A 21,861-nucleotide genomic window follows, 5' to 3' on the forward strand; every position below is an offset into this window, starting at 1 on the left:
CGGCATGAACATTCACTATAGGACAGTACATTTGTACACAACGTGTAACGTCCGAGTTGAGGGGCTTTATCAGACCTCACCAACCATAATAAGAACTTCGGACCGATTTGAGAGCGTCGCCCGTTTATTGCGTCCGCCCACACCACGCGCGCTCTCTTTAGTGCGTCGCCTGCCTCTGACGTCACCATAAATTAGGCGGAAGAAACGGAGATAGAGTGCGCTGCCCCAGCCCAGCTCCAAAGTTAAAGTTAGACAATGGTAATATAGGCCAGGAGCAAACAATAATTTTATAAAACCTCCATTTATTGCAGAAGGTAGGTGTTCTTTGGCAATATTTTTGCATATGTGACCGTGGTATTTGAAAAAAACGGAAAATCCATGAGAAAAAACAATAGAGAAAGATTGGCGTACGTTTTTCAAATACGGTACAGTACTGTGTATATATTTGCTTTATCTTGAAGGACCATTTCGGAAGTTTGTCACTCTGCTGTTGCTCGACTCCCACATCCTTCTTTTGCTCAGCATCCAAGAAATATTTTCACATCCATTCCTAATAGTACCAATTGCCATATTAACCTCTATTTATTGAGGAAAGTACGTGTTATTCAACGAAAAACCGAGCCAACAAGACCAAAATTTAAAAAATCCTGTACGTTTAATTCTACCCTGAAGGCTCATCCCGGAAATCACACCGCTATTGGTTACCTTGACACATCACTGGTAAAAAAAAATGGCGACCATAATCACCCGGGGAAGGAATTCAAAAATCTCTCAACTTTGATTTTAACGATCCAAGTGGCAGCGGATTTATTTTGTCAATCTCCGGGGAAGCAATATTTGCTATCCATTGTGGCCGAGGAGAAGGCGCCGTGCAACGTGAGTCGCGCTCGGCTTGATTGTCTCTTTTTTTTCCTCTCTCGCCAACAGCTGTGTTCAACTGTTGAAGCAGCTCGCCTTGTTTACAACAGCTCAGCCGCTCCGCTAACTTGCTGCCATGAAGCTCGCCGCACGCATTTGCTCTAAACGACATTTCCGCGGAAGGAAGTCGCCTGTAGCCAAACGACAAGCCATTGGCCGTCGCTGCTCGATCCCGTGGTTTCGAAGTTTGTGCCCATCATTTTTCCATGTTGTCAGTCCGCACAGTGTGACGATGGAGTGCATGTTCATCATGAACCGGATGGGCTCTGCGGGGAGCTCGGCTGCAGCCCAGCGGAGGCGGATGGCCCTGGGGGTGGTCATCCTCCTGCTGGTGGACGTCATCTGGGTGGCCTCCTCCGAGCTGACATCAGTAAGGGTCGCGGAGACAACTTGACGCCGATCGGTTTGCATTCGGGAAGACAATTTAACCCGTGCGATGCCGCTCTCCCACCGAATCGTTTGTCGTCTTCTCTCCCGCTCCGCCGCAGTACATTTTCCGGCAGCAGGAGTACAACAAGCCCTTCTTCAGCACCTTCACCAAGACGTCCATGTTTGTGCTCTACCTGCTGGGGTTCCTGCTGTGGCGGCCCTGGAGGCAGCAGTGTAGCGGCTCGCTCAAGCGCAGACGCGCTTCGCTTGTACGCACGGTGGGGGACGAGGGACCGAGCCCCGCCGCCAATAGTGACAAGTCTCCAAAAACTGCGTCGTCGCATTTTTTGTCCAACCGCTCCATCTGTCCGCAGTTTGCCGATGCGGAAGCCTACTTTGCTCCTTGCGCCAACGACGCCCCCGTCAACAACCGCTTGGTACGTATTCATGGCAAAAGTTGTCGGCCGGCCGACCAACCGGTTCGATCTTCTCGCCACGTAGCCGAGTGCGCTTGCTTTGTAGGCGATCGTTTCACCCTCCTGTTACGTTTCTGTCTTTGGAATACCAACACCGGGATCAGCGCGACCCGTCGCGGGCTTCTTCATTTCAGCTCTTTGCGAGTGAACACAGGTCGACGTGGTCGAGTCTTTGCATGTTGCGTTCAATGACCCCGTCGGCAGTTGTGACGCCGGACTCCCCCAAAAGTCGGCTGGGATCAAGTCCAAAGCGGCAGACGGTACGCGGAGGCTTAGGAAGTGCGAGTCGGCCGCAAAACATATCCGCGGCAGAATCGCCCCCGATGCGTCTTTGAGAGTTTCTTCTTTATCACGCGCACAAAGCGAGCCATTTGCAGATCGCACAGAGACGAGCTCGGGAAATACAAAATGCAGTTTAGGCACAAAAAGAAAGAAAGAGATCCAGTGCCGTCGCTACCGAGTGTTGTTGTGGAATTTGGCAGAGTTGATCCAACCAACGGGGGGGTGGTGGGGGGGGGGTCTCTCCTTTTCACGCAGAGCGAGCCGCTGTACGTGCCCGTCAAGTTCCAGGACGTCCCCGCCGATCCGGCCAACTGTTTGATGGACGCGGATTGCGAACCCGGTGAGTGGGCGTCGCCCATCCGCTCGGGCGCGGCAACGGGTTTTAACTTTGCCGCTTTTGTCCCAGCGGCTTGTAAAAAGCAGCGGGTGCGTTTCAGCAACATCATGGAGGTGCGCCAGCTGCCCTCCACGCAAGCCCTGGAGGCCAAACTGTCCCGCATGTCCTACCCGGCCGCCAAGGACCACGAGGCCGCGCTGCGCGCGGCGGGCAAGCTGACCGTCGCCGACGTGGCCAAGATCAGCTTCTTTTTCTGCTTTGTGGTGCGTCCAGATCACGAGCGAGCTGCCGCGGCGGGTCGTTTGCGGAACGCGCTCGTATTGGTGCCTTTGCGTCCAAAGAGCAGCGCACGCTCAAACGTCCGACGAAGTTGTGGGCGATTTGGGCGCTGCCTCCACCCCCTTTTTTTTTTTTTTTTGTCACGGCGCCTGAGCTCCCCTCGGTCATCGCGGTGACGAAAGCGAGACAAAAAGCGGACTCGAAAGCGGCTCGGCGTTTTGATGGGTCGCGCCTTCGGGCGGAAGGGCATCGGAAAGGGTTTGTGAGACGGCAAAGTGACCGAGGCTCGTGGCCTTTCTCCCCGGGCAGTGGTTCCTGGCCAACCTGTCCTATCAGGAAGCGCTCTCCGCCAGACAAGTGGCCGTCGTCAACATTTTGTCCTCCACGTCAGGTGAGTCACGGTCAACGGGGACGAGCGGCGCCCCGCCGCCGGTTTAACGCACGCTTGCTCTCCTCCCCCCGTCTGCCCTCAGGCATGTTCACGCTCATCCTGGCCGCCGTATTTCCCAGCAGCAGCGGCGACCGCTTCACTTTGTCCAAGTTGTTTGCGGTGGCGCTCAGGTGAGACGCGCGGCAAACTCGCCGGTCCCCGTTGAAGCCCCCCCCCCTCGAACTTGCGGGGCCAATTTCCAACGTGGCTTTTCCTTCCCGTGATAACCAAGTCACCGGGAACGGTGCCGAAAAGAAAAAAAGGGCCTGCCTTTTTAGTCTTTGGCTTTGGACTCGGCACGAGACTGGATTTTTTTTCAATTATGTTGTTTTTGTGCTTTCCGCCGCCTCACTTGCGAATGGATTGTTTTCTCGTTTGAATTCGGGAGAAAAGCACTCGAGTCGGGTGGTGAATATTGCGCGGGGAAGTTGCCGTGTGATTTTTTTTTCCATGCCCCCCCCCCCCCTTTTTTGTCCAGTATGGGAGGCGTGGCCACGGTGAGCCTGTCCGGCACGGAGCGGCCCGACGAGCAAGGCACCGTCGGTAAAGCCGCGGCCGGCCGAGAGCGGGAACGAAAGGCGTGCGCGTGTGTCACTGTGCCGCTGCCGCCGCAGGCTCCTTGTGGTCCCTGGCCGGCGCCGTCCTCTACGCCGTCTACGTGGTGATGATCAAGAGACGCGTGGATCGGGAGGACAAGCTGGACATTCCCATGTTCTTCGGTAAAGCCCCAAATCCTCGGTGGGCCCCCCCCCCCTCTTCGGGAGCTCCTTTCACGGGGTGGCGGCTTTGTTTGTGCGCGTCAGGTTTTGTGGGTCTGTTCAACCTGCTGCTGCTGTGGCCGGGCTTCCTGCTGCTTCACTACACGGGCTTCGAGGCCTTCGAGCTGCCCGGCCAGCTGGTTTGGGCCTACATCCTCGTCAACGGCCTCATCGGCACCGTTCTCTCCGAGTTCCTGTGGCTCTGGTGGGTCGTCCGCTTTTCTTCCGAGCACCTCCGGCCGTGGACTTTGGCCTCTTTAAAAAAGAAAAACAAGAGTATTGAATGTTTTTTTGCGGGGGCGGGGCTCCGCAGGGGCTGCTTCCTCACGTCGTCGCTCATCGGGACGCTGGCCCTCAGCCTCACCATCCCGCTCTCCATTCTGGCCGACATCTTCATGCAGAAGGTGCGTCGGGCCCCCCCGCGGCATCCCGAATAGGAGGCCCTGACAATTGCGAGCCTCCTTTGCTTTCCTCGCGCGGTCGTGCCGCGTCGCGGTCGGAAACGAGCCGCGGCAACTTTTCCGAAGCGACCGTCTGAGGATCGCTCTTGCTCTTTTGGCCTCCTTCCCATTCGATTCTCTTTTTAATATATGCACCAAACGTGGCCGCTTTTGACGTGCTTTTTTTTTTTTTCATTCCATAGTGAAGAGAAAATCCGGGCTCAATTGTTTTGTTTTGTTCCCCCCACGCACGTTTGCTAATGCGGTTGTTTTTTGTTTTTCGAAGCAACCGTCATCTCATTTTAACCTGCGCTACTTGTGTTGTCGTTCTACTGTGGCCCGACGTCAGGCTGCGGCCTCACCTCAAAATCTTTTTGGGTATCTTTCCTTTTTAGTTTGCTGTGATTATTGTTACCAGCATGACTTGTCGGCTCTATTTCATGGATTTAGTTCTCGGGGAATTGATGTAAGGTACAAAGCTGTGCATTTTTGGCAATGTTTGGCAGATTTCTGCTCATCTCCTTTTAAGATGTGCAACTTTTGGGGATTTTTACATTGGCCTCATTTCAATGCGTCTTTTTTGGGGGGGGGGCGTGTGCATGACTGTGAGCTCCAATGGCCCGTGACACAAGAGATGTCGTCTTCCTTGTTTATGCGCAGGTGCGTTTCTCGTGGATGTTTTTTGCAGGGGCGGTGCCCGTCTTCCTCTCGTTCTTCATCACGACGCTGCTGTGCCACTACAACAACTGGGATCCCGTCATGGTGGGCCTGAGGAGGCTCTATGCCTTTGTTTTTAGAAGACATCGCGCTCAGAGGTACGCGCGGGAGGGGTTGAAGAATGTGAAATCGAGTCCCTTGAAGGCTGCTCGACGAATGCGAGCCATACTAATTGTAACCACAATGACGACGACGCCGACGGAGCGCCGGCGGTTGACGGCCCTTCTCCTCCCCAAGGCTCCCCGACGACCAGGAGCTGTGTGAAAGCCTTTTACCGTTACGCGCCGTCTCCCTCAACCAAGGAAGCCTGTGCTCATGATCTGCGCTTCAAGTAAGTCTGACTCGTATGTGACCCCCTCCCAAAAAAAATGAGTAGGAGGCTTCTAGATAAAGGCTGATGACGATCATCCGTCATCCCGCTTACTCAGCGGCGCACGTCCAAACACGGAACGCCGCGACCGGACGCGTGAGCCTTTGTTCTGGGAGGAAAGCGCTGATAACGCCTCGGCTGAAACATTTCAACCCGGAGGAGGTCGGACGGGAAAGCGCCGCAGACCGCTCGTCCGTGACGCGTCCTCGCTTTGTTTGCTTTTCATCACGTCCGCTCGCGCCGCCGCCAAAGTCGCGAGTCGGCGTGACTTTGAACATTTGGTCGGCGACTGGCATTCGTGAAATGTGCGTTTTCATGGCGAGCGCTCCAAATCGGGGGGGGGGGGGGGGGTTGCCAGTGAGGGCCGCGTGCAGAGAAATGGAAGGATGAAAGGTTCGTCAAAGCTTTGACGCTAGGCCGCGTCCACGCGAGATGGCGGACGGCCCAAAAGCTTCCCGAATTCCGCTTGGGAGAGCTCATCAAAGAATTTTCCCCAAATGGTGGAGTCGCTGTTCAAGATCTGCCTGGGGCCCCGGAGCCGTCTTGGGGTGTCCTGTTATGACGGGAGGCCCTATTCCCCCCCCCCCCCCCCCCCCCCCCAAAATGCGATCTGCTTCCATTTCCATCCGCATGCAACGTTTGAGGCTCGTCGTGACCAACAAGAACAGCGGCGAGCTTTCTTTGAATTGTGGAGCTGTGGCTTCTGTGTTGTTTTGCTAGGTGTCCAACATCTGGTCGCAAGAGGTCTGAGGGACGACGACTCCCCCCCCCCGTGCCTCCTATTTGAATGCTCCACTTGCTTGGGCTCTATTTTTTTTTTTGAAATTGTGTCTCTAAAAAACCGACCGCAACTGAAGGTGCTGGACATGGCCGATCACGACGCCGACGATGATGATGATGCTGCGAGGTGACCAAATGAAGAGGTACCTTTCCAGTTGGGCGGGCTGCCAACAGAGGAAGTGACCAGGAGTCAAGTGTGCAGTCTTTCACATTTGCCACCGACTCTTTGGTTTGTTTTTTTAAATTGCTTTTTGCCTTTCGTTCTCATGCCTTGATGAGATAGAAAAATATCATCTTGGAAAAGGATATCACAACACCATGTTCGACCTCTGTTTACATCGCGGGTCAAATGGACCCATTTTGGGGGTTAAAAAAAAAAAGTTTGACGGTAGCAAACTTCTGCTCGGCCTAACCTGTTTACTCGGCGCATGCCACAAATGTTTGGGGGGGAGGGGGTTCATTGATTGCACTTTTGGACTACAGACGGTGCTCGTCAAATTGTCCGATTTTCAAGTTTAGAAAACATTTTTTTCAGTGTGAAACTCCTGCTCGGCCTAATAAGTGTAAGCGCCATTTCCAAAATCTCTCATAATGGAGTTCATGAGGACATCGGTCGTCTTTCTCAGGATTTATTTTTTATTTTTTTGCATGTTAACCCATCCCAAAAGTAAAAGAATTGACCAAAAAAAAAAAAAAAAAACCACGTGGCAATATTTGGTAGATCACTTGAGGACAAACAATTTCAATCACACACACAATTGTTTCACGTTGAAAAAAAGTACTTTGAACTTGTATTTTGTGAACTTTGAAGTGGGTCAACTCGGCCCGACGCTGAACTGTCGCTCCCGCTCCCACGATAAGCTACGCCGCCGCTTTTGAGAAACGTCCGTTGAAGGTGAAGGATTTTTGCTGACGACACTTTCCTGTTGTTTGATTTTCTGTGTCGCTGTCATTGAGCACTTCCACGACCAGCCAAATCGTTTTTTGTTTTTGATTTTTTCCTTCTGTGAATATTGAGCCGGTGACTTGCCAGTAAGGAGGAGAAGAAAACATGGCAGACGTTGCTGTTGTTGTGCTCGCTAAATGAACCTGCCAGCATTGGTTCATCAACAGGTTCAGCACTTGAAAGACAAAACGCGTCCGCTCTTGTGACTTGGTGTACTCCAGTCCTGTTTTTTTGGGGGGGGGCTTCCAATGTTGTTTGTTTTTTGCTTTGGGTACACCGCCAATCAAAGAAAACACTATCTTTAAGAATGTTCATTGTTTGTTCGGCCATTTTGTTTCACGTCTCAGGTACTTTGGCTTGATTGTTTCATTTGTGCGGTTTTTAAATGTTAAGTGGACAGATTCTCCTGCCCTGGGGTCAATACACGATTAAAGACATATTTTTAAATAGTTGTCAATGGGCATTTGCTCGTGGTCAGACTTTTTCAGCGGGCGGGAGCTCGGGTGGGGCCAGGCCATTTTACGATTTAAAAACAAAGAAGAGGGTCTTGAAAAAGAACTCTCAAATGAGCCGGTGAAGCGGACGCCAGAGTAGGAGTGACGCGCTCCCTCTTTCTACGAGTAGCAGGCGAGAGGCGAGCGGCGGCATTCTGGACCGACTGGAAACGCTTGATGGAGGATCGTCTGACTCCAAATATGACCAGAGTGTTTCAAAGCGAGGCTAGACTTGAGCCGGCTGCAATTTAACAACGGCGCCGATTTGCCAGTCCAATTTGAAGTGGGAGACTGTTGTTGCCTTACGAGAAGGAGCCAGGATGGGATGGACAAAGGCCACCGCCACCAAACACCATCACTTCTGTCTTCTTTTCAGCGGAATTCAGGACATTCCGTACAACATGGCTGCGTCTGGAAAGTGTTGACGGCGCTTCACCTCTAGAGCCTTTTGGCGTTTTTGAGGAAAAACCTGAATCCAATTGGGAATGAAACTGGAACAGAATAATGTCGAAAAGAAGTCTCCCCGTCGCACTGACTGCGTGTGCGCTAAAGACAAGCCCATTAGCGCTAATGATAAGAAAGGACAGCAAACCTCTGTCATGGTGTTTAATGTTTAACTCGGCTGCCTTTGTGGGAGGGCGGAGGACTTTTGTCTAAGCGCGGCCCCCCTCCGCCCCCGCACGTTGAAACGCTTCTTTTTCGCAGTAGTCGACTTTGGCGGCGGACGTGTTGAGGACTCTCTTGGGGGCTCTCTCCGGAGACGAGACGAGTGATAGGATTCACCAAGAAAGAAGGTTTGGAAACTTCAGGCCCGGCTTCTAATCGCAGCGACCGCGCCCGGGAACTGATAAGACGCAATCGATATGAGCAAAATCCAAATCGGCGCGGAAAAGGAGACGGCCGATGAAAAAGACCAGAAGCAGCTGCAACTCAACAACGCCGTGGAGATCCCGCAGAGGTTCTTATCCGGATAATTCCGTCTCCTGACCGTCCTGAGACCTTTCCGCCGTGCTGCCGTATAAAACGTCTGCCGGATGCCATCCGTGCGGATGGGTGGCGCTTTGGACCGATCGCAGGTCAACTGGAGGGCATCCCTTAAGCTTCTCAAATTCGGATACAATTTTCAGGCTTTGCTTTTGGTGATAAAAGAGGAGAGGAAAAAAAATCGGAACAATTTACAGTCTCGAAGGTTACCGAAGTTGACCTTTGGCGGAAGAAGCCGGGCACATCCTCGCAGAGGTCGCCGGTCAATTGCAGAGGTCCGGACGGCGCCGACCGACGGCCTTCGGTCGCGCCCGCTGACGAGTCTGCGGTCCTTCAAAGTTTTGGCGAGAGGAGCGGGGCATAATCGGGAAGGGGACATTGGAACGAGGTCTTGAGGATTTTTTTTGCACTCCCTTCGAGCAAGATTTCGCCTCGAAGCCAGCGAGAACTCTCGAGAAGTCTTCGGTCCCGGTTTTTCCACGACCCGCGGCCGCATGGACGCGGAGATCCCCGACGAGAAGGATTGGAGGCAGCTCGAGCCCAACCCCGGCATCAAAGTCCTCCTGACGATCTTGTACAGCCTCATCCTGGCGACGGGCATCGTGGGCAACTCCGCCACCATCCGCGCCGCGCGGGTTCTCCGGCGCAACGGCTACCTTCAGCGGAACGTGACGGACCACGTGGTGAGCCTGGCGTGTTCGGACCTTCTGGTCCTGCTGGTGGGGATGCCCGTGGAGCTCTACGGCGCCATCTGGTTCCGGTTCACCTCGGCGTCCGGGGGCGACGCCGCCTGCAAGGTCTACAACTTTGTCTTCGAGGCGTGCAGCTACGCCACCATCCTCAACGTGGCCACGCTGAGCTTCGAGCGCTACGTGGCCATCTGCCACCCGTTCCGATTCAGAACCCTCGGCGGGCGGCGCACGTCGGCCTTGGTCGCCTCGGCCTGGCTGGTGTCCGTTCTGGTGGCGCTGCCGCTGCTGGTGGCCACGGGGACCCAGGGCCACATCCCGGCGTCGGCGCACGGGCCCGTCCAGAACCTGACCTTCTGCACCAACCTGAGGGAGCGCTGGCTGATGTACCGAGTCAGCATCTTTTTCGCCTTCGTGGTCTACATGCTGGTTTTGGCCAGCGTGGCCTTCATGTGTCGAGCCATGATCCTGGTCCTGAGGAAATCCGGGGGGTCTTCGGACCGAGGAAGTGGCCAAGATCCAAAGATGTCCAAGCATGAAAGTCCAAAGATGAAGATGGCCAGGAAGCAGACCATCATTTTCCTGGGTAGGTTTTGGCACGCTCTTCAGCCTTGAAGTCCGATCCACTCAGTTCTTGCTGTGTCGGTGTCTATTTTTCGCGCGTTTTTAGGAGCCATTCGCTGTCTGACATCTGGAGAGCGTCCGCCATCTGCCATTTGCGTTTGTGTGCCCTCAGGCCTGATCGTGGGCTCCTTGCTGCTGTGCTGGTTCCCCAACCAGGTGCGGCGCCTGATGATGGCCGGCACGCCCAAGTCGAGCTGGAGCGCGGCCTACTTGCGCGGCTACGTGGCCCTGCACCCGGTGGCCGACACCTTCTTCTACCTCAGCTCGGCCCTCAACCCTTTCCTGTACAACGTGTCTTCCCGCCACTTCCGCCGGGTTTTCGTCCAAGCGCTGCGCTGCCGCCCGAGCGTCCGGCACATCGACAAGCGCACCCCGCCGAGCTCCGGCGCCCGATCCGTCCGCTCGCCGCGGCCCCCGCTGCTCAAATCGCTGCGGCCGAGCGAGAGGATCCGACCCGGCGCGGCCAAAGAGGAGACGTCCCGGGAGCAAAGTGACTCGGGGACTCGCGCGCGGCCCGAAAACAAGGATTCGGATTCCGCAAGGCAGACGGGCGTTCTCTCGGCAACGGAAGCGTGACGCGGCGGGAGATGACCCAGATTCGCTTGGGCGGTCCAAAGATGAGCATTCATTCGCAACAAATCCACTCCCCCGTTTTATCCTGATTATGTTATTTTTCTCTGTTGAGTCTCCTTTTAGGCGGTAAAGTGGCGCTCTGCTTGCTCTACAGAGTGTTAATGATGGCGTTATGGTTTTAGCTAAAGGGAATCGGGTATAGCTACTGAAGTCTGTAGTCCGCTCATATTTGGTCATGCTGTATAACTTTCCCATGCCCGCAGTGTAGCTTTGCGTCCTCAATCATCACCTAGAATTGGAATACTTCCTACTGAAGACGCGCAAACTTTGCAATGCGCCGAGCTGAGAATCGGTTTAGGAGAGACGAAAGTTATATCACACTTTGTGCCCCGGTACCGCCCTTGCTTATACCTGGTGGTATAAAAATGATGTGAATGTCTTCCTGCTTCGCACTGGTGACGCGCAGCCATTGTCTGCAATTCGCGGGTGCCCGGAATATTCTGTTATTAAAAGCTTTGAAGAAACTGTTCATCGATTCCAGCCTTTATTTGAAAAACCAAATAAAGGCATTCTCCTCGTCCGAAATTCAAGGAACACGCGGGAAAGAGGAGGCCGCTCTCCCCCCCCAACACTACTGTATGGAAGACAGGATCCTAAACTAGAACAAGCGATGCAAAGTACTCTCCTGTAATGCGCAACGAGTCTCGCTGGGGGCAGTGTGGCTGCGCACTTCACGTTTTCAAAACACGAAGAAGAAAAAAAAAGCCGCTGCTTGCCAGAAGCCGCTTCATTCACTGACGGCCAACTAAGCTTCGCTTTCATTGACTTTAAGGTATTCAAACTTTACAAAGTATGTGTCAGAATACGCGCGTGTTGTTTAGGGATCCATATCTGTCACACTCTTCCAATTGTATCGCTAAGTGTGTTCGGTAGTTAGCATGGCGCTAGTTAGCGTGTTAGCAGTAAACAAGATTGTCACTTCCTACTCGTGGTTGTCTTTCTTTGATTCGCGGCTGTCAGTTTTATGTGCGTGTCATCAGAATTGGGGTTATGGTGTTTTCTACGCCGAGTAAATAAAGGAAGCCCGACGGCATCATGGAGTTCTCCGCAGAAGACGGAGACGCACACGATGTCATCGACATGACCACGAGTGAAAAGGTAAACATGAGTCTCTCTCGCAGTGATTCCCAACCAGTGTGCCGTGAGAGATCGTGAGGTCTGCCGCAGGAAATAAGCTGTCCACCAAAGACAATTGGATTCGGTTTTCCAAACGCTGAATGCGAATTGATTGCAAGGACGGTTTCGACGTCAAAGTGGAAGCATTCTATTTGGATCGACTCTGTGGGATTACGATTCAATTCGATATGGTACGGCTCAGGTCGAGAGGGCTATGACGCATTGCCTTTTTTTGTGTTCGATTTGCACACATTTAATTGAACGAAACTGTCAGTTCTATATGTGTACCATTTCCTTCCAATAAAAGAGGATTCACTATGTATCTGGGTATATTTTCACGCGGATTGATTTCGGAAGACAGAAGGTACAGAATTAACCTGTATGTCCGTAACCACTTTTTGTTGAGCGCGGTGTGCCGTGATAGTGTTTTTCAAAGTGGAATGTATTCCTTGGCGCACCAAAGGTTGGGAAACACTGGTCCATAGGATCAGAATACTAAAATGCAGCCGGAGCATGCAATAAACTCTGTCTGCCTTCAGGTCGTGGATCTTTTGAACCAGGCTGCCTTGATTCCCACGGATGCGAAGCTGGCTGTGCTCAAACAGGTCTGTTCTTCCCTGAAAACGGAGCTAAGGATCAGTCCTATTTGCCTTTGGAAGAATGCATTTTTTTCATGTTTTAAAAGAGATCCTGGGCGTCTTATGTGGGGGGGGGGGGGGGATACACAAGAATCTAAGTCATGCTGAGTCGAATGCCAAAGAATACAAGTGAGTTTTGAGGAGGGTTTTGAAGATGGGCAGCGAGGAGGCTTGCCGAATGTTCAGTGGGAGGTCATTCCAGAGAGAGGGACCAGCAACAGAAAAAGCTCCATCCCCTCTGAGCCTCAGTTTAGTTCTTGGTACTTCTAATAAGGTCTGGTCCACAGACCTGAGGCGCCGGGCAGGTGCGCAGGGGCGGATGAGCTCAGAGAGGTAAGGCGGCGCGAGATTATTCAGAGATTTGAAAACAAATAAGAGGATCTTGAAAATAACTCTAAAATGTCCCATTTGGGGTGGGGGGGGGGCTGTCTCATTCTAATGCTGAGTATACTTTAAGAAGGAGAGTGGGGTGCGGTGCAACATCCATTTTAACACCCCGGTCCTCTGAGAATAAGTGACTTGTACCATACTGAGCAACTTCCTTTCGGTGTTCTCTGCAATTCTGATGCACCCTTTTGCGTCCAAACTGCAAATGAATGGTGCTTGCACAAAGCCGTATATATAAGATAAGAACAAATATGTGTGTGCGTGTGTGTGTGTGTTCATTTTCCAGGTCCAGGAGCTAATCATCAACAAAGATCCATCTCTCCTTGACAATTTCCTGGATGTAAGGGTGCACGTGAGCATGCATCATATCATGATGCCATCATGCGATGAAGCTTTTTTTTCTTCTTCACCTTTCAGGAGATAATCGCCTTTCAGACGGACAAATCCATCGAAGTACGAAAGTTTGTCATCGGCTTCATCGAGGAAGCATGGTGGGTGCTTCTGTATTCCAGTCAGAGATCGATTGTTTTGCACTCTACTCATGTTTTTTAAATATTTTGTTTTTCCAGTAAGCGAGACAATGAGCTGCTCCTCAGGCTAATCGCAAACTTGAACATGCTGCTCAAGGATGACAGCGTTAACGTGGTGAAGAAAGCCATTCTCACACTCACGCAGATGTACAAGGTTACGCTACAGGTACGTTTTCGACAAAACAAAAAAAGACTCCTATAGATGTCTCTCTGGTTACACCAGGCATGCGCGAAACTAAAAATCTTTACAGGCAAGAGTAGCCTGGTGGAAATGTTTGCATTTTAGCAGGCGCAACAATTTATAACGACTTTGATCATCGATTGATTGGTGAGAGACCTTGTCGAACTTAAAGTTGTCCACGACATGTTTTATCTTTGGGAATAATCCGAATCAGACATTTGCAAACATTCGCATGTACTTTAGACAAGAATGATCTTAATCGGATGCGGGTATCCAAGTCACTCTATGGAACACGTACAAATGAAACCGTTTCACCCCCCCCGCCCCCAGTGGCTGGTGCGGGCCAAAGCCGTGTCAGATATGCAGGAGGCCTGCTGGGAGATGGTGACGCAGATGAAGGGCGACGTCCTGGCACTGCTGGACTCGGAGAACGACGGCGTGCGCACTCACGCCATCAAATTCACCGAGTCGCTCATCGTCACCCTGTCGCCTCGCGTGGTCGACTCGGATGTGCCCAAGCGGCAGGAGAGCGACATCAGCTTGGACAAAGTACCCAAGGACCACACGTACATCCGCTACGGTAGGAAGACGAGAACGCGAAACATGGCCCGAAGCACTGATCCGGCTTCGCCGGCTAAATTCCGACATATCGGGCCATGAATTGGAACGAGATGAGCAATGGGGCAGTTTCTTGAAGCGGTCAAATTTCCAATTGGCCCACCGATCTGATTGATTTTATTTTATACTGTGATTGTCGTGCTATTCAAAGTGGTTGACGCCACTGACCGATGCAAGCAAACGCATGCCCCGACAATGTTAGAAGTCTACCCGACCGGAGTCGTGTATTCTCAATTGACATCAACGACTCAATTGTCCACGTTTTCCTCCGCAGACGTTTTGTGCGAGGAGGGAAAATCGGCTCTGGACAAGCTGCTGAAGTTCATGGTGCATCCCGCCATTTCCAGCATTAACCTGACCACCGCGCTGGGCTCCCTGGCCACCATCGCCCGCCAGAGGCCCATGTTTATGTCCAAGGTGGTTCAGGCGTACGAGACCTTGCACGGTGAGTCAGGAAGCGGCTGACGTTGACCATCCAGTTCCATTTGGTCACCGTGAAATCAAATATTTTGCCTTTTGTTGTTGTTGTTTTTTTTTTCTTTGCAGCTAATCTTCCGCCCACCCTGGCCAAGTCGCAGGTGAGCAGCGTGCGAAAGAACCTCAAGCTGCACCTGGTGGCCGTGCTCAAGCATCCGTCCAGTCTGGAGTTCCAGGGCCAGATCAGCACGTTGCTGCTGGACCTGGGCATGCCCCAGAGCGAGATCACGCGCTCCACGCCGCCGCCGAGGGAGCTGCGCAAGAGGCCGCGGCACGAGCAGTACACGGAGGGGAAGAAGGTCAAGTTGGGTGAGTGCCCTCTTTGGTCCTGCCGCGCAAACGCTAGAGTTGATCGGTGCGGCGAGGTCATGGGACGCACGGCGATTTCTTTGGATGTGCCCGCTTGTATGGCGTGGCCCCGTGTGCGCCTCGTACTCCTGACTTTTGCCTCTGCTGCGCCTCCAGAGCAAACCCTGATGGAAGACGACGAGGACAAGGAGGAGCCGGCTCCTCTCTCAGCCCCCAAGCCCGCTCCGCTTCCAGTGGCGCAGTCCGCCATTGACCTGACCGCCGACTTCCTGCGCCCGCTCCTCAACGCCGACAACGTCGCCAATCTGGTGAGCGACCGCAGCGGGGGGGGGGGGGGGGGGGGGCGCTCTTCGGGTGGGCTTTTCGCCCGCGCCGAAGCCGACGCTGAAGCCCGTCTCTTTGCGCAGGTGCTGATCAGCATGGTGTATCTGCCCGACACCATGCCGGCGTCCTTCCAGGCCACGTACACGCCCGTGGAGTCGGCCGGCACCGACGCCCAAATCAAGCATTTGGCCCGGCTGATGGCCACGCAGATGACCGCGGCTGGGATCGGGCCAGGTCGGTCCGGCAATCTTAGAAAACCCGCAATGAAAGGCTTTGATTTTCCCGGGGTGAACACTGTCCAATTTTGTCGGACAGCTTTGATTCTTAATTGGACTGAGCCGGGATCACGAGTGCCTTTTCGACACCCCGGGAAATATGCCAAAGCTTTCTTTCTTTTTTTTTTTGTTGCCCGCCCTCTGTGCAGGCCTAGAGGAGTGCAAAGCCAGAGAGAACGAGGCGGGCAGAGAGGGCGCCAACGAAGATGACACGGGCAGCGGCGACTCGCTGATCAAGCGCAAAGTGATGGTGGGCCAGGCCATCTCCGTGGTGGGCGGCTACTCGGAAAAGGAAAGGGCCCCCAACCTCGCCGCCGTCAAGAGGCTTCCCGAGCCCATCCTTCCGTCGGCGCAAACCAAGTCAGATCCGCAACCGGCAACCGCTGCCTCGCGAACGCCTCCCGACCGTCTTCGTCTTCTCTCCCCTTCCCCGTTGAGCAGATTGGCGGGGCTGACCGGCAGGAAGAAAGTCTTCAGGCTGGCGGATGTGATCCAGCCTCTATCCGAGACGCAGATTGAACGCTTAACGTCCAAGACCGTCAAGCGCATCCTTCACTCTGAAAAGACCATCACTCAAAGTGGAATGTCCCATGTAAGCCATCGCTCCCTATTTGTGCTGGACCATTGTGTGTGTGCGTGTAGTAAGTCGTCAGTAGAAGTCACGCAAAGTCCAAAAGGGTAAAAATGCCCAAAGAAAACCAGATGTGATTTTGTTGTTGCCGTCAGGTCCGAGTGAAGCTCCTCTCCAAGCTGGTGACGCAGTTTGAGGGCATCATGAAAGAGGACGTGCTGCACTTCATTTTGGAGGACATCCGCAGCCGCAGCGAGCTGGCCTTTTCGCTGCTCTATCAAGAGTACAACACCTACCTGAGCCAGCTGCCCTCGGGCCTGCTGGACAGCTACGACCAGTGTCTGTACACGCTGCTCTCCGGACTGCAGGAGAAGCCCGAGCAGAAGGATGGGTGAGGAACAAATCCCTCATTCGCTGATACGTAACCCCCGCCCCTCCAAAATGTTCACTTGGAATCAAACTGACCGACTTCCTTTGGGTGCGCGGGCGTGGCCTCGAGGCTCGTTCCGCTCCGGTCAAAGTCATGTGCCGGCCCGCGCGGCAAAATGGGCTCCTCTTCTTCGACCGAATGCTGAGAGGATTTTTTTTTTTTTTGGGTCAATTAAGTTTTCACTGTCTGACTTGTAAAATTTGGCAGCAACTGGATAAAAAAAAGTTTGTCTTGAAAGGAGCAGAGGGGCTTACTTTCCGTAGCCTCGAATGCATCGCTCCTCAAAAAGCCCCCCCCCCCAATATATTTTGGATGATGATTGACACCAAATTTCATGTTGGGAAGTGAAACTGTCTTTTGGTGCAAAATGTCCTCAATTTCCCTTCTTTCATTGTCATACACGTGAATTGAATTTGGTTGCAAATGGAACGAAAACTCTCAAGTCGACATTTGTTGTCGCGGGGCAGGCTGTTCACCAAACTGGTACTGGAGGCTCCCATCATCACCGAGTCGGCGCTGGAAGTCATCCGGCGTTACTGCGAGGACGAGGTGCGTCAGCGACAGGAAGACGGCGGCATGGGAGCGTCGCACTCAGCCGTTGGCCTTCCTCTCTTTTGTTGCAGTCGCGGGTGTATTTAGGCATGACGACGCTGAAGGAACTCATCGTCAAGCGGCCTTCCAGGCAGTTCCAGTACCTTCACGTGCTCCTGGATCTCAGCTCGCATGAGAAAGAGAAGGTGGCAACATTGTGCTCCATATTGAATTCATGGGCCTCTCCTTTCGAATCGAGCCGTCAACAAAGTCGAGCCGTTCTGTCAATCACTCGGGTGTCTTTTAGAAGCCTCCCGTTATTGAGCGGTAAGCTAAACATCAAAAAGGAAAATCGGGTTTGATTTTGAAGAAGTCCAACAGTCTGAGCAAATGTAGCCACGCCTTGAAACTCTGCCGCCCCGCGGTGAGTCAAGTCATCCTTGTTAAAGAAAATGTGGAAACGCAAACCCGGTGTTCGATCGGTTTCGGGTTTCTTTTTTTCCAGGCCGTCGGCTGAAGCGACGGCCCAAACTGTCGGCCGAGTAACAGGTTTTTCCCTTCACCCCCCACCCCCGAACAAAAGACAATTGTCTTGGAAAAAAAGAAACCTTCAACCAATTTAACCGTTCGTAGACGAGATGAATGTCGTAGTGCTAAAAGGACAAAACTCCTTCTGCCGGCCTTATTTTTGCAATTCCAAAGTCAAATCAGTGGCCAACAATCCCTCCCTTGACCCGTCGTCTGCGACAGCGCCGCGCAGATTTGAGGGAACCCCAAATCTATCGCCGCCGGACACAAGGGATTGGCCGCTGCGGGCAAAGACGGCAGCCGCGCTTCACACGGCGCTCGACTTGAAATGAGATGTTTTTGACCTCTTCTCAGGTGCGCTCCACCGCCCTGGCCTTTCTGAAGCGCATGTACGAGAAAGACCACCTCCGGGACTACATTGAGAAGTTTGCCCTGAACTACATGCAACTCCTGGTCCACCCCAACCCGCCGTCGCTGCTCTTCGGGGCCGACAAAGACACAGGTGGGGACCGGACGCCGCCGCCGCCGCTCCTCGAGGTCAGCCCGGCCGCGCGCTTCTAAACTCAACGGCGCCGCCCGTTTGCTCGGGGGCGCAGAGGTGGCGTCCCCCTGGACCGAAGAGACGGTCCGCCAGTGCCTCTTCCTCTACTTGTCTCTGCTGCCGTTGAACCACAAGCTGGTGCACGAGCTGGCGTCCGTCTACACGGAGGCCATCGCCGACATCAAGCGCAGCGTGCTTCGAGCCATCGAGCTCCCCGTAAGTGGCTTTTCGTCCGAGTCCTCGCAAGCGTTTCGCAACTCCGCAAACGGCGGCCGGGTTTGCGGCTCGCGCTCGTCTTTGGCCCCCGCGGCGGCTCATTTGCGCGCGACGCGACGGGGCTCGCGGCAGCCGCTTCAAACCGCCGCCTGGCCCAAAGCGTGTCCCGAAGACGTCGCCGAGACAGACTTGCGACTTACAATGGGGAAGTTCTTGCGTGTTAACCGCGCAAGACGTCTGTTCTAACGACAGATCCGCGGAATGGGCATGAACTCTCCCGAGCTTCTGCTTCTGGTGGAAAACTGCCCCAAGGGCGCGGAGACGCTCGTTACCCGCTGCCTGCACATTTTGACGGACAAAGGTAAGCCTCCGACGGCCGCCGCGTCGGATCGGGCGGAACTGGGAATTGAACGAGTCTGCCCTCCCGGCGCGCAGTGCCTCCGTCTCCGGAGCTGGTGGAGCGGGTGCGGGACCTTTACCATAAGCGCGTGCCGGACGTTCGCTTCCTCATCCCAGTCATCAACGGCCTTGAAAAGGTAACGCCACGGAAGGCTTTGCATACTCAAGGGACACGCGCACGGCCCAGGCCATTCGCATGGGGGAGTAAAAAAAAACAAACTAGGTTATCGTCAACTAGCTCATACTAACCAATTATGTTATTAAATTACCCTGGTGCAAAATTGTTATTTTCGGGCGCAACTCCAACTTTTTGCTTTGTTTTGGGGTGGAAGAACGAAGTCGTCCAGGCGCTTCCCAAGCTGATCAAACTCAACCCCATCGTCGTCAAGGAGGTGTTCAACCGGCTCCTGGGCACCCAGCACAGTAAGAGCTCGCGCCACAGACGATTCATCTTCCGACGGGGGAAAGGTTTCCCGCTTCCGCACCGCAGCAAACGGGTGCGGCTCGGATGTCTCGGCGAGCGACGTGTCGCGCATCTTCCCCGACGCGCGAGGACCGTAGGACACGCGGCGGTCAGCCCACAGCCCGAGAAGAAGAGATGGAAATGATGTCATTGACAGACAGCACACAAGTTGGACAATCTGCAACGTTACGGCAGATGGATCGCATCTTATTATTATCAATATTATTTGGGGGGAGGGATTGTCATCCAGTGCAGTGAAGCTGCTTTGGGAATTTCTCCATTATGAGACAAAGTATTATTCTTTTTTTTAATCTTATTCAGAGTATATGACGTTGACGTGTGTGTGTGTGGTCCTTCAGGTGAGGGAAGCTCATCGGTGTCCCCTCTGACGCCAGGAGACCTGCTGATCGCCTTGCACAATATCGACTCCATCAAATGCGACATGAAGTCCATCATAAAAGGTTCAAAGTTGATCGAACGCTCAACCCCGAAATTTCTGAAATCCTTTTTTTTTTTTTTCTTCTTCAACCTCTAGCAACCAACCTGTGCTTCAGCGAGAAGAACGTTTACACGTCGGAGGTTCTGGCGGTGGTGATGCAGCAGCTGATGGAGCAGAGCCCGCTGCCCATCCTGCTGATGAGGACCGTCATCCAGTCGCTCACCATGTACCCGCGACTCTGCGGCTTCGTCATGAACATCCTGGCCAGGCTCATCGTCAAGCAGGTCAACGTCGCCTCTCGCGTTTGCCGGCGTGATTGTTCCCTTGCTTCGGCCCGCTTCTCAATTTCGGGGTCCGAGAATCGCCTCGCGCCGAGAATGGAGAATCTTGAGACGGATGCCGCGCCCCGCCCAATCGGGGCATTGCGCTCGCCGCCGCCAGCTTTCCGACCACGAGCGGATTATACGAGAGGTCACGCGACGGCGTCTTTCACCCCCGAAGGTGTGGAAGTACCCCAAGGTGTGGGAGGGCTTCGTCAAATGCTGCCAGAGAACCAAACCTCAGTCCTACAGCGTCCTCCTGCAGCTGCCTCACACGCAGCTCGCCGGCGTCTTTGAACGCTGCCCCGAGATGAGGGAACCCCTGCTGCACCACGTTCGGTCCTTCACGCCGCACCAGGCGAGTACCGTCCCCGCCGAAACATCTAGGAAGGCCTCAAACCGCACCGTTGTCATTTTTAACACGCACACACACACACAACAGGCAGTAGTCGGGGTACAACCTCGCCTGGTTGCCAGCCGGAATATAGATAGCATATATTGTTCTGTGTGTATTGTCCAATGTATGATTTTGTTTTGTATATGGCATGTATCGCCCAAAGCACGTAGCGGCACGGAGGGCCTGTCCTCCGAGACCAGTTTCAAATTCAAATTCAGTCGCCGGGGCACAAGGAGACAAACGGCCCATTTAATGAGTATTCATTTATTTCTCGCGCTCGTATCCGACAGCAAGCTCACATCCCAGCCTCCATCATGGCGGTCCTGGAAGCCAGCAAAAAAGCCGAAGCTCCAGCGGAGCCCGCGAAGAAGGACGCACCCCATGCGGAGAGAGCCGCCCTTTCGGCGGCCGCTGAACGAGCGCAAGCCCAAGCCCAGCAGCAGGAAACGCGCACCGTCACGACTCATTTGGTGGAGGAGCAGGAGGTGGCGGCGGCGGTGGAGGAGGAGGAAGAAGCGATGGAGGAGGAGGAAGAAGCGGAGGAGGAGCAGCAGCAGCAGGAGGAGGAGGAGGAGCAGGAGCAGCAGCAAGCCATGGAGCAGGAGCAAGCAGATATCGTGAGACGTGAGGAGACGGTCCAAGTCCCCTTGGAGGTAAGGTCCGCTAACGTGGCTTTCTTCACAAGCAGTTGGAAAGACAAAAACGAGTTCGGTCGGTTTCCAATCTGCAAATACAATCAACATCGCCAAAAGAAAATAGTTGAAGTCCCCTTATTTGGACGTCAAGACTTTGGTATGGTTAACCGTCGTGCCCCGGGCCAAATCGAGCGCAAGTGTCAGAAACCAGAAAATGGGTCTCCCCCACGAGCGTTTCAGAGCAAAGACTGCTTTTGTCCAATGAGAAATTTTGAAGTCATGTGAAGATGGCGCAAGTTGACCCGCGTTGTCCATTTCGATTTCCCTGAGGTGGAAACGGCGAGAGGTGATCAAACACCCGAACCTGAAGGGGAACCGCAACCTGAAGCAGAACCCAAACCTGACCCTGTACCTGAATCGGAACTTGAACAGCAAGCTGAACCTGAGCCCGATGTTCAGCCGCATCCTGAACCACAAGCCAACCCCAAGCCAGAAGCTGAACCCGCAGAGGAGCCGATGGAGACCTCCGAAGCGCCGCCGTCGGACTCCCAGGAGACACCGAAAGAGGATGAGGATGAGGACGAAGACCCCGTTCAGGACATTGGGAGCAGCTGTGAAGGAGCGGAATGAAGCGCACGACAACCTTTCTCCTTCGTGTTTGCGGGTCGTACCGCTCCTTCTCTTCCTTTTGTATTTGCTGAACATTGAGGAATGTTTCCACACATAGCCCACAGCAGTCGACAATAAATGAACAACACAAGACATGCATCGTCACGTCTCCTTTCTTCTACTGTGACTAACGGCTTTTTCGCCATACGAGCGCCATGTTTACCAGCCCCTGGCTGTCGCATTTGAATCTTCAAAATTGTACTTTGTTGCCGAATAACACGTGTCCATGTTTTCCCTCCGACGACCCATCAACCATACTTGGATTCCCAAAGCCATGAAACATTCCCGTTTCAACAGCATTTTAAAAAAATAAATTTTTACTTTCCTATTTCGTCACTCGG

The 21,861-nt window shown here is 53.6% G+C and overlaps 3 protein-coding genes across 13 annotated transcripts; all 3 read left to right on the forward strand.

The window, feature by feature from the left end:
• Positions 1 to 203: 203 nt before the first annotated feature.
• LOC147198665 (solute carrier family 35 member F5-like) lies at positions 204 to 7,549 on the forward strand. 10 transcript variants are annotated; one of them, XM_086123600.1, is made up of 13 exons: positions 508 to 1,288; positions 1,407 to 1,724; positions 2,301 to 2,385; positions 2,452 to 2,645; positions 2,971 to 3,052; positions 3,135 to 3,222; positions 3,570 to 3,634; positions 3,706 to 3,810; positions 3,895 to 4,054; positions 4,163 to 4,253; positions 4,950 to 5,104; positions 5,244 to 5,337; positions 6,097 to 7,549. In XM_086123600.1, the coding sequence occupies exons 1-12, from the start codon at positions 995 to 997 to the stop codon at positions 5,323 to 5,325; spliced, it is 1,719 nt and encodes a 572-aa protein (XP_085979726.1). In that variant the 5' UTR covers positions 508 to 994; the 3' UTR covers positions 5,326 to 5,337; positions 6,097 to 7,549. The 10 variants fall into 10 exon arrangements, 9 of the variants coding, with proteins under 9 accessions (XP_085979725.1, XP_085979733.1, XP_085979732.1 ...); XM_086123604.1 differs by having other exon boundaries at positions 510 to 1,288; positions 1,407 to 1,565; positions 1,662 to 1,724; positions 5,244 to 7,549; XM_086123605.1 differs by having other exon boundaries at positions 511 to 1,288; positions 1,407 to 1,556; positions 1,662 to 1,724; positions 5,244 to 7,549.
• Positions 7,550 to 7,669: 120 nt separating this feature from the next.
• Positions 7,670 to 10,974, forward strand: gpr39 (G protein-coupled receptor 39). Its single transcript, XM_086123609.1, has 2 exons — positions 7,670 to 9,855; positions 10,006 to 10,974. Exons 1-2 carry the CDS (start codon positions 9,075 to 9,077, stop codon positions 10,467 to 10,469), a joined length of 1,245 nt encoding a protein of 414 aa, XP_085979735.1. The 5' UTR covers positions 7,670 to 9,074; the 3' UTR covers positions 10,470 to 10,974.
• A 240-nt stretch (positions 10,975 to 11,214) lies between these two features.
• Positions 11,215 to 21,613, forward strand: sympk (symplekin). Of its 2 annotated transcripts, none has more exons than XM_086124269.1 (26): positions 11,215 to 11,298; positions 11,507 to 11,624; positions 12,182 to 12,247; positions 12,954 to 13,007; positions 13,085 to 13,158; positions 13,237 to 13,363; positions 13,709 to 13,958; positions 14,271 to 14,441; positions 14,543 to 14,782; positions 14,939 to 15,090; positions 15,190 to 15,340; positions 15,531 to 15,741; positions 15,823 to 15,973; positions 16,108 to 16,343; positions 16,850 to 16,931; positions 17,006 to 17,119; positions 17,796 to 17,943; positions 18,038 to 18,198; positions 18,451 to 18,559; positions 18,634 to 18,734; positions 18,930 to 19,020; positions 19,420 to 19,521; positions 19,596 to 19,783; positions 20,001 to 20,177; positions 20,507 to 20,869; positions 21,182 to 21,613. In XM_086124269.1, the coding sequence occupies exons 2-26, from the start codon at positions 11,562 to 11,564 to the stop codon at positions 21,479 to 21,481; spliced, it is 3,882 nt and encodes a 1,293-aa protein (XP_085980395.1). In that variant the 5' UTR covers positions 11,215 to 11,298; positions 11,507 to 11,561; the 3' UTR covers positions 21,482 to 21,613. The 2 variants fall into 2 exon arrangements, with proteins under 2 accessions (XP_085980395.1, XP_085980396.1); XM_086124270.1 differs by having other exon boundaries at positions 11,223 to 11,298; positions 11,487 to 11,624.
• Positions 21,614 to 21,861: the final 248 nt, after the last annotated feature.

This window comes from Hippocampus guttulatus, chromosome 11 (assembly GCF_054856545.1).
Source record: "Hippocampus guttulatus isolate MCC_2025c chromosome 11, RoL_Hgut_1.0, whole genome shotgun sequence".
NCBI lineage: Eukaryota > Metazoa > Chordata > Actinopteri > Syngnathiformes > Syngnathidae > Hippocampus > Hippocampus guttulatus.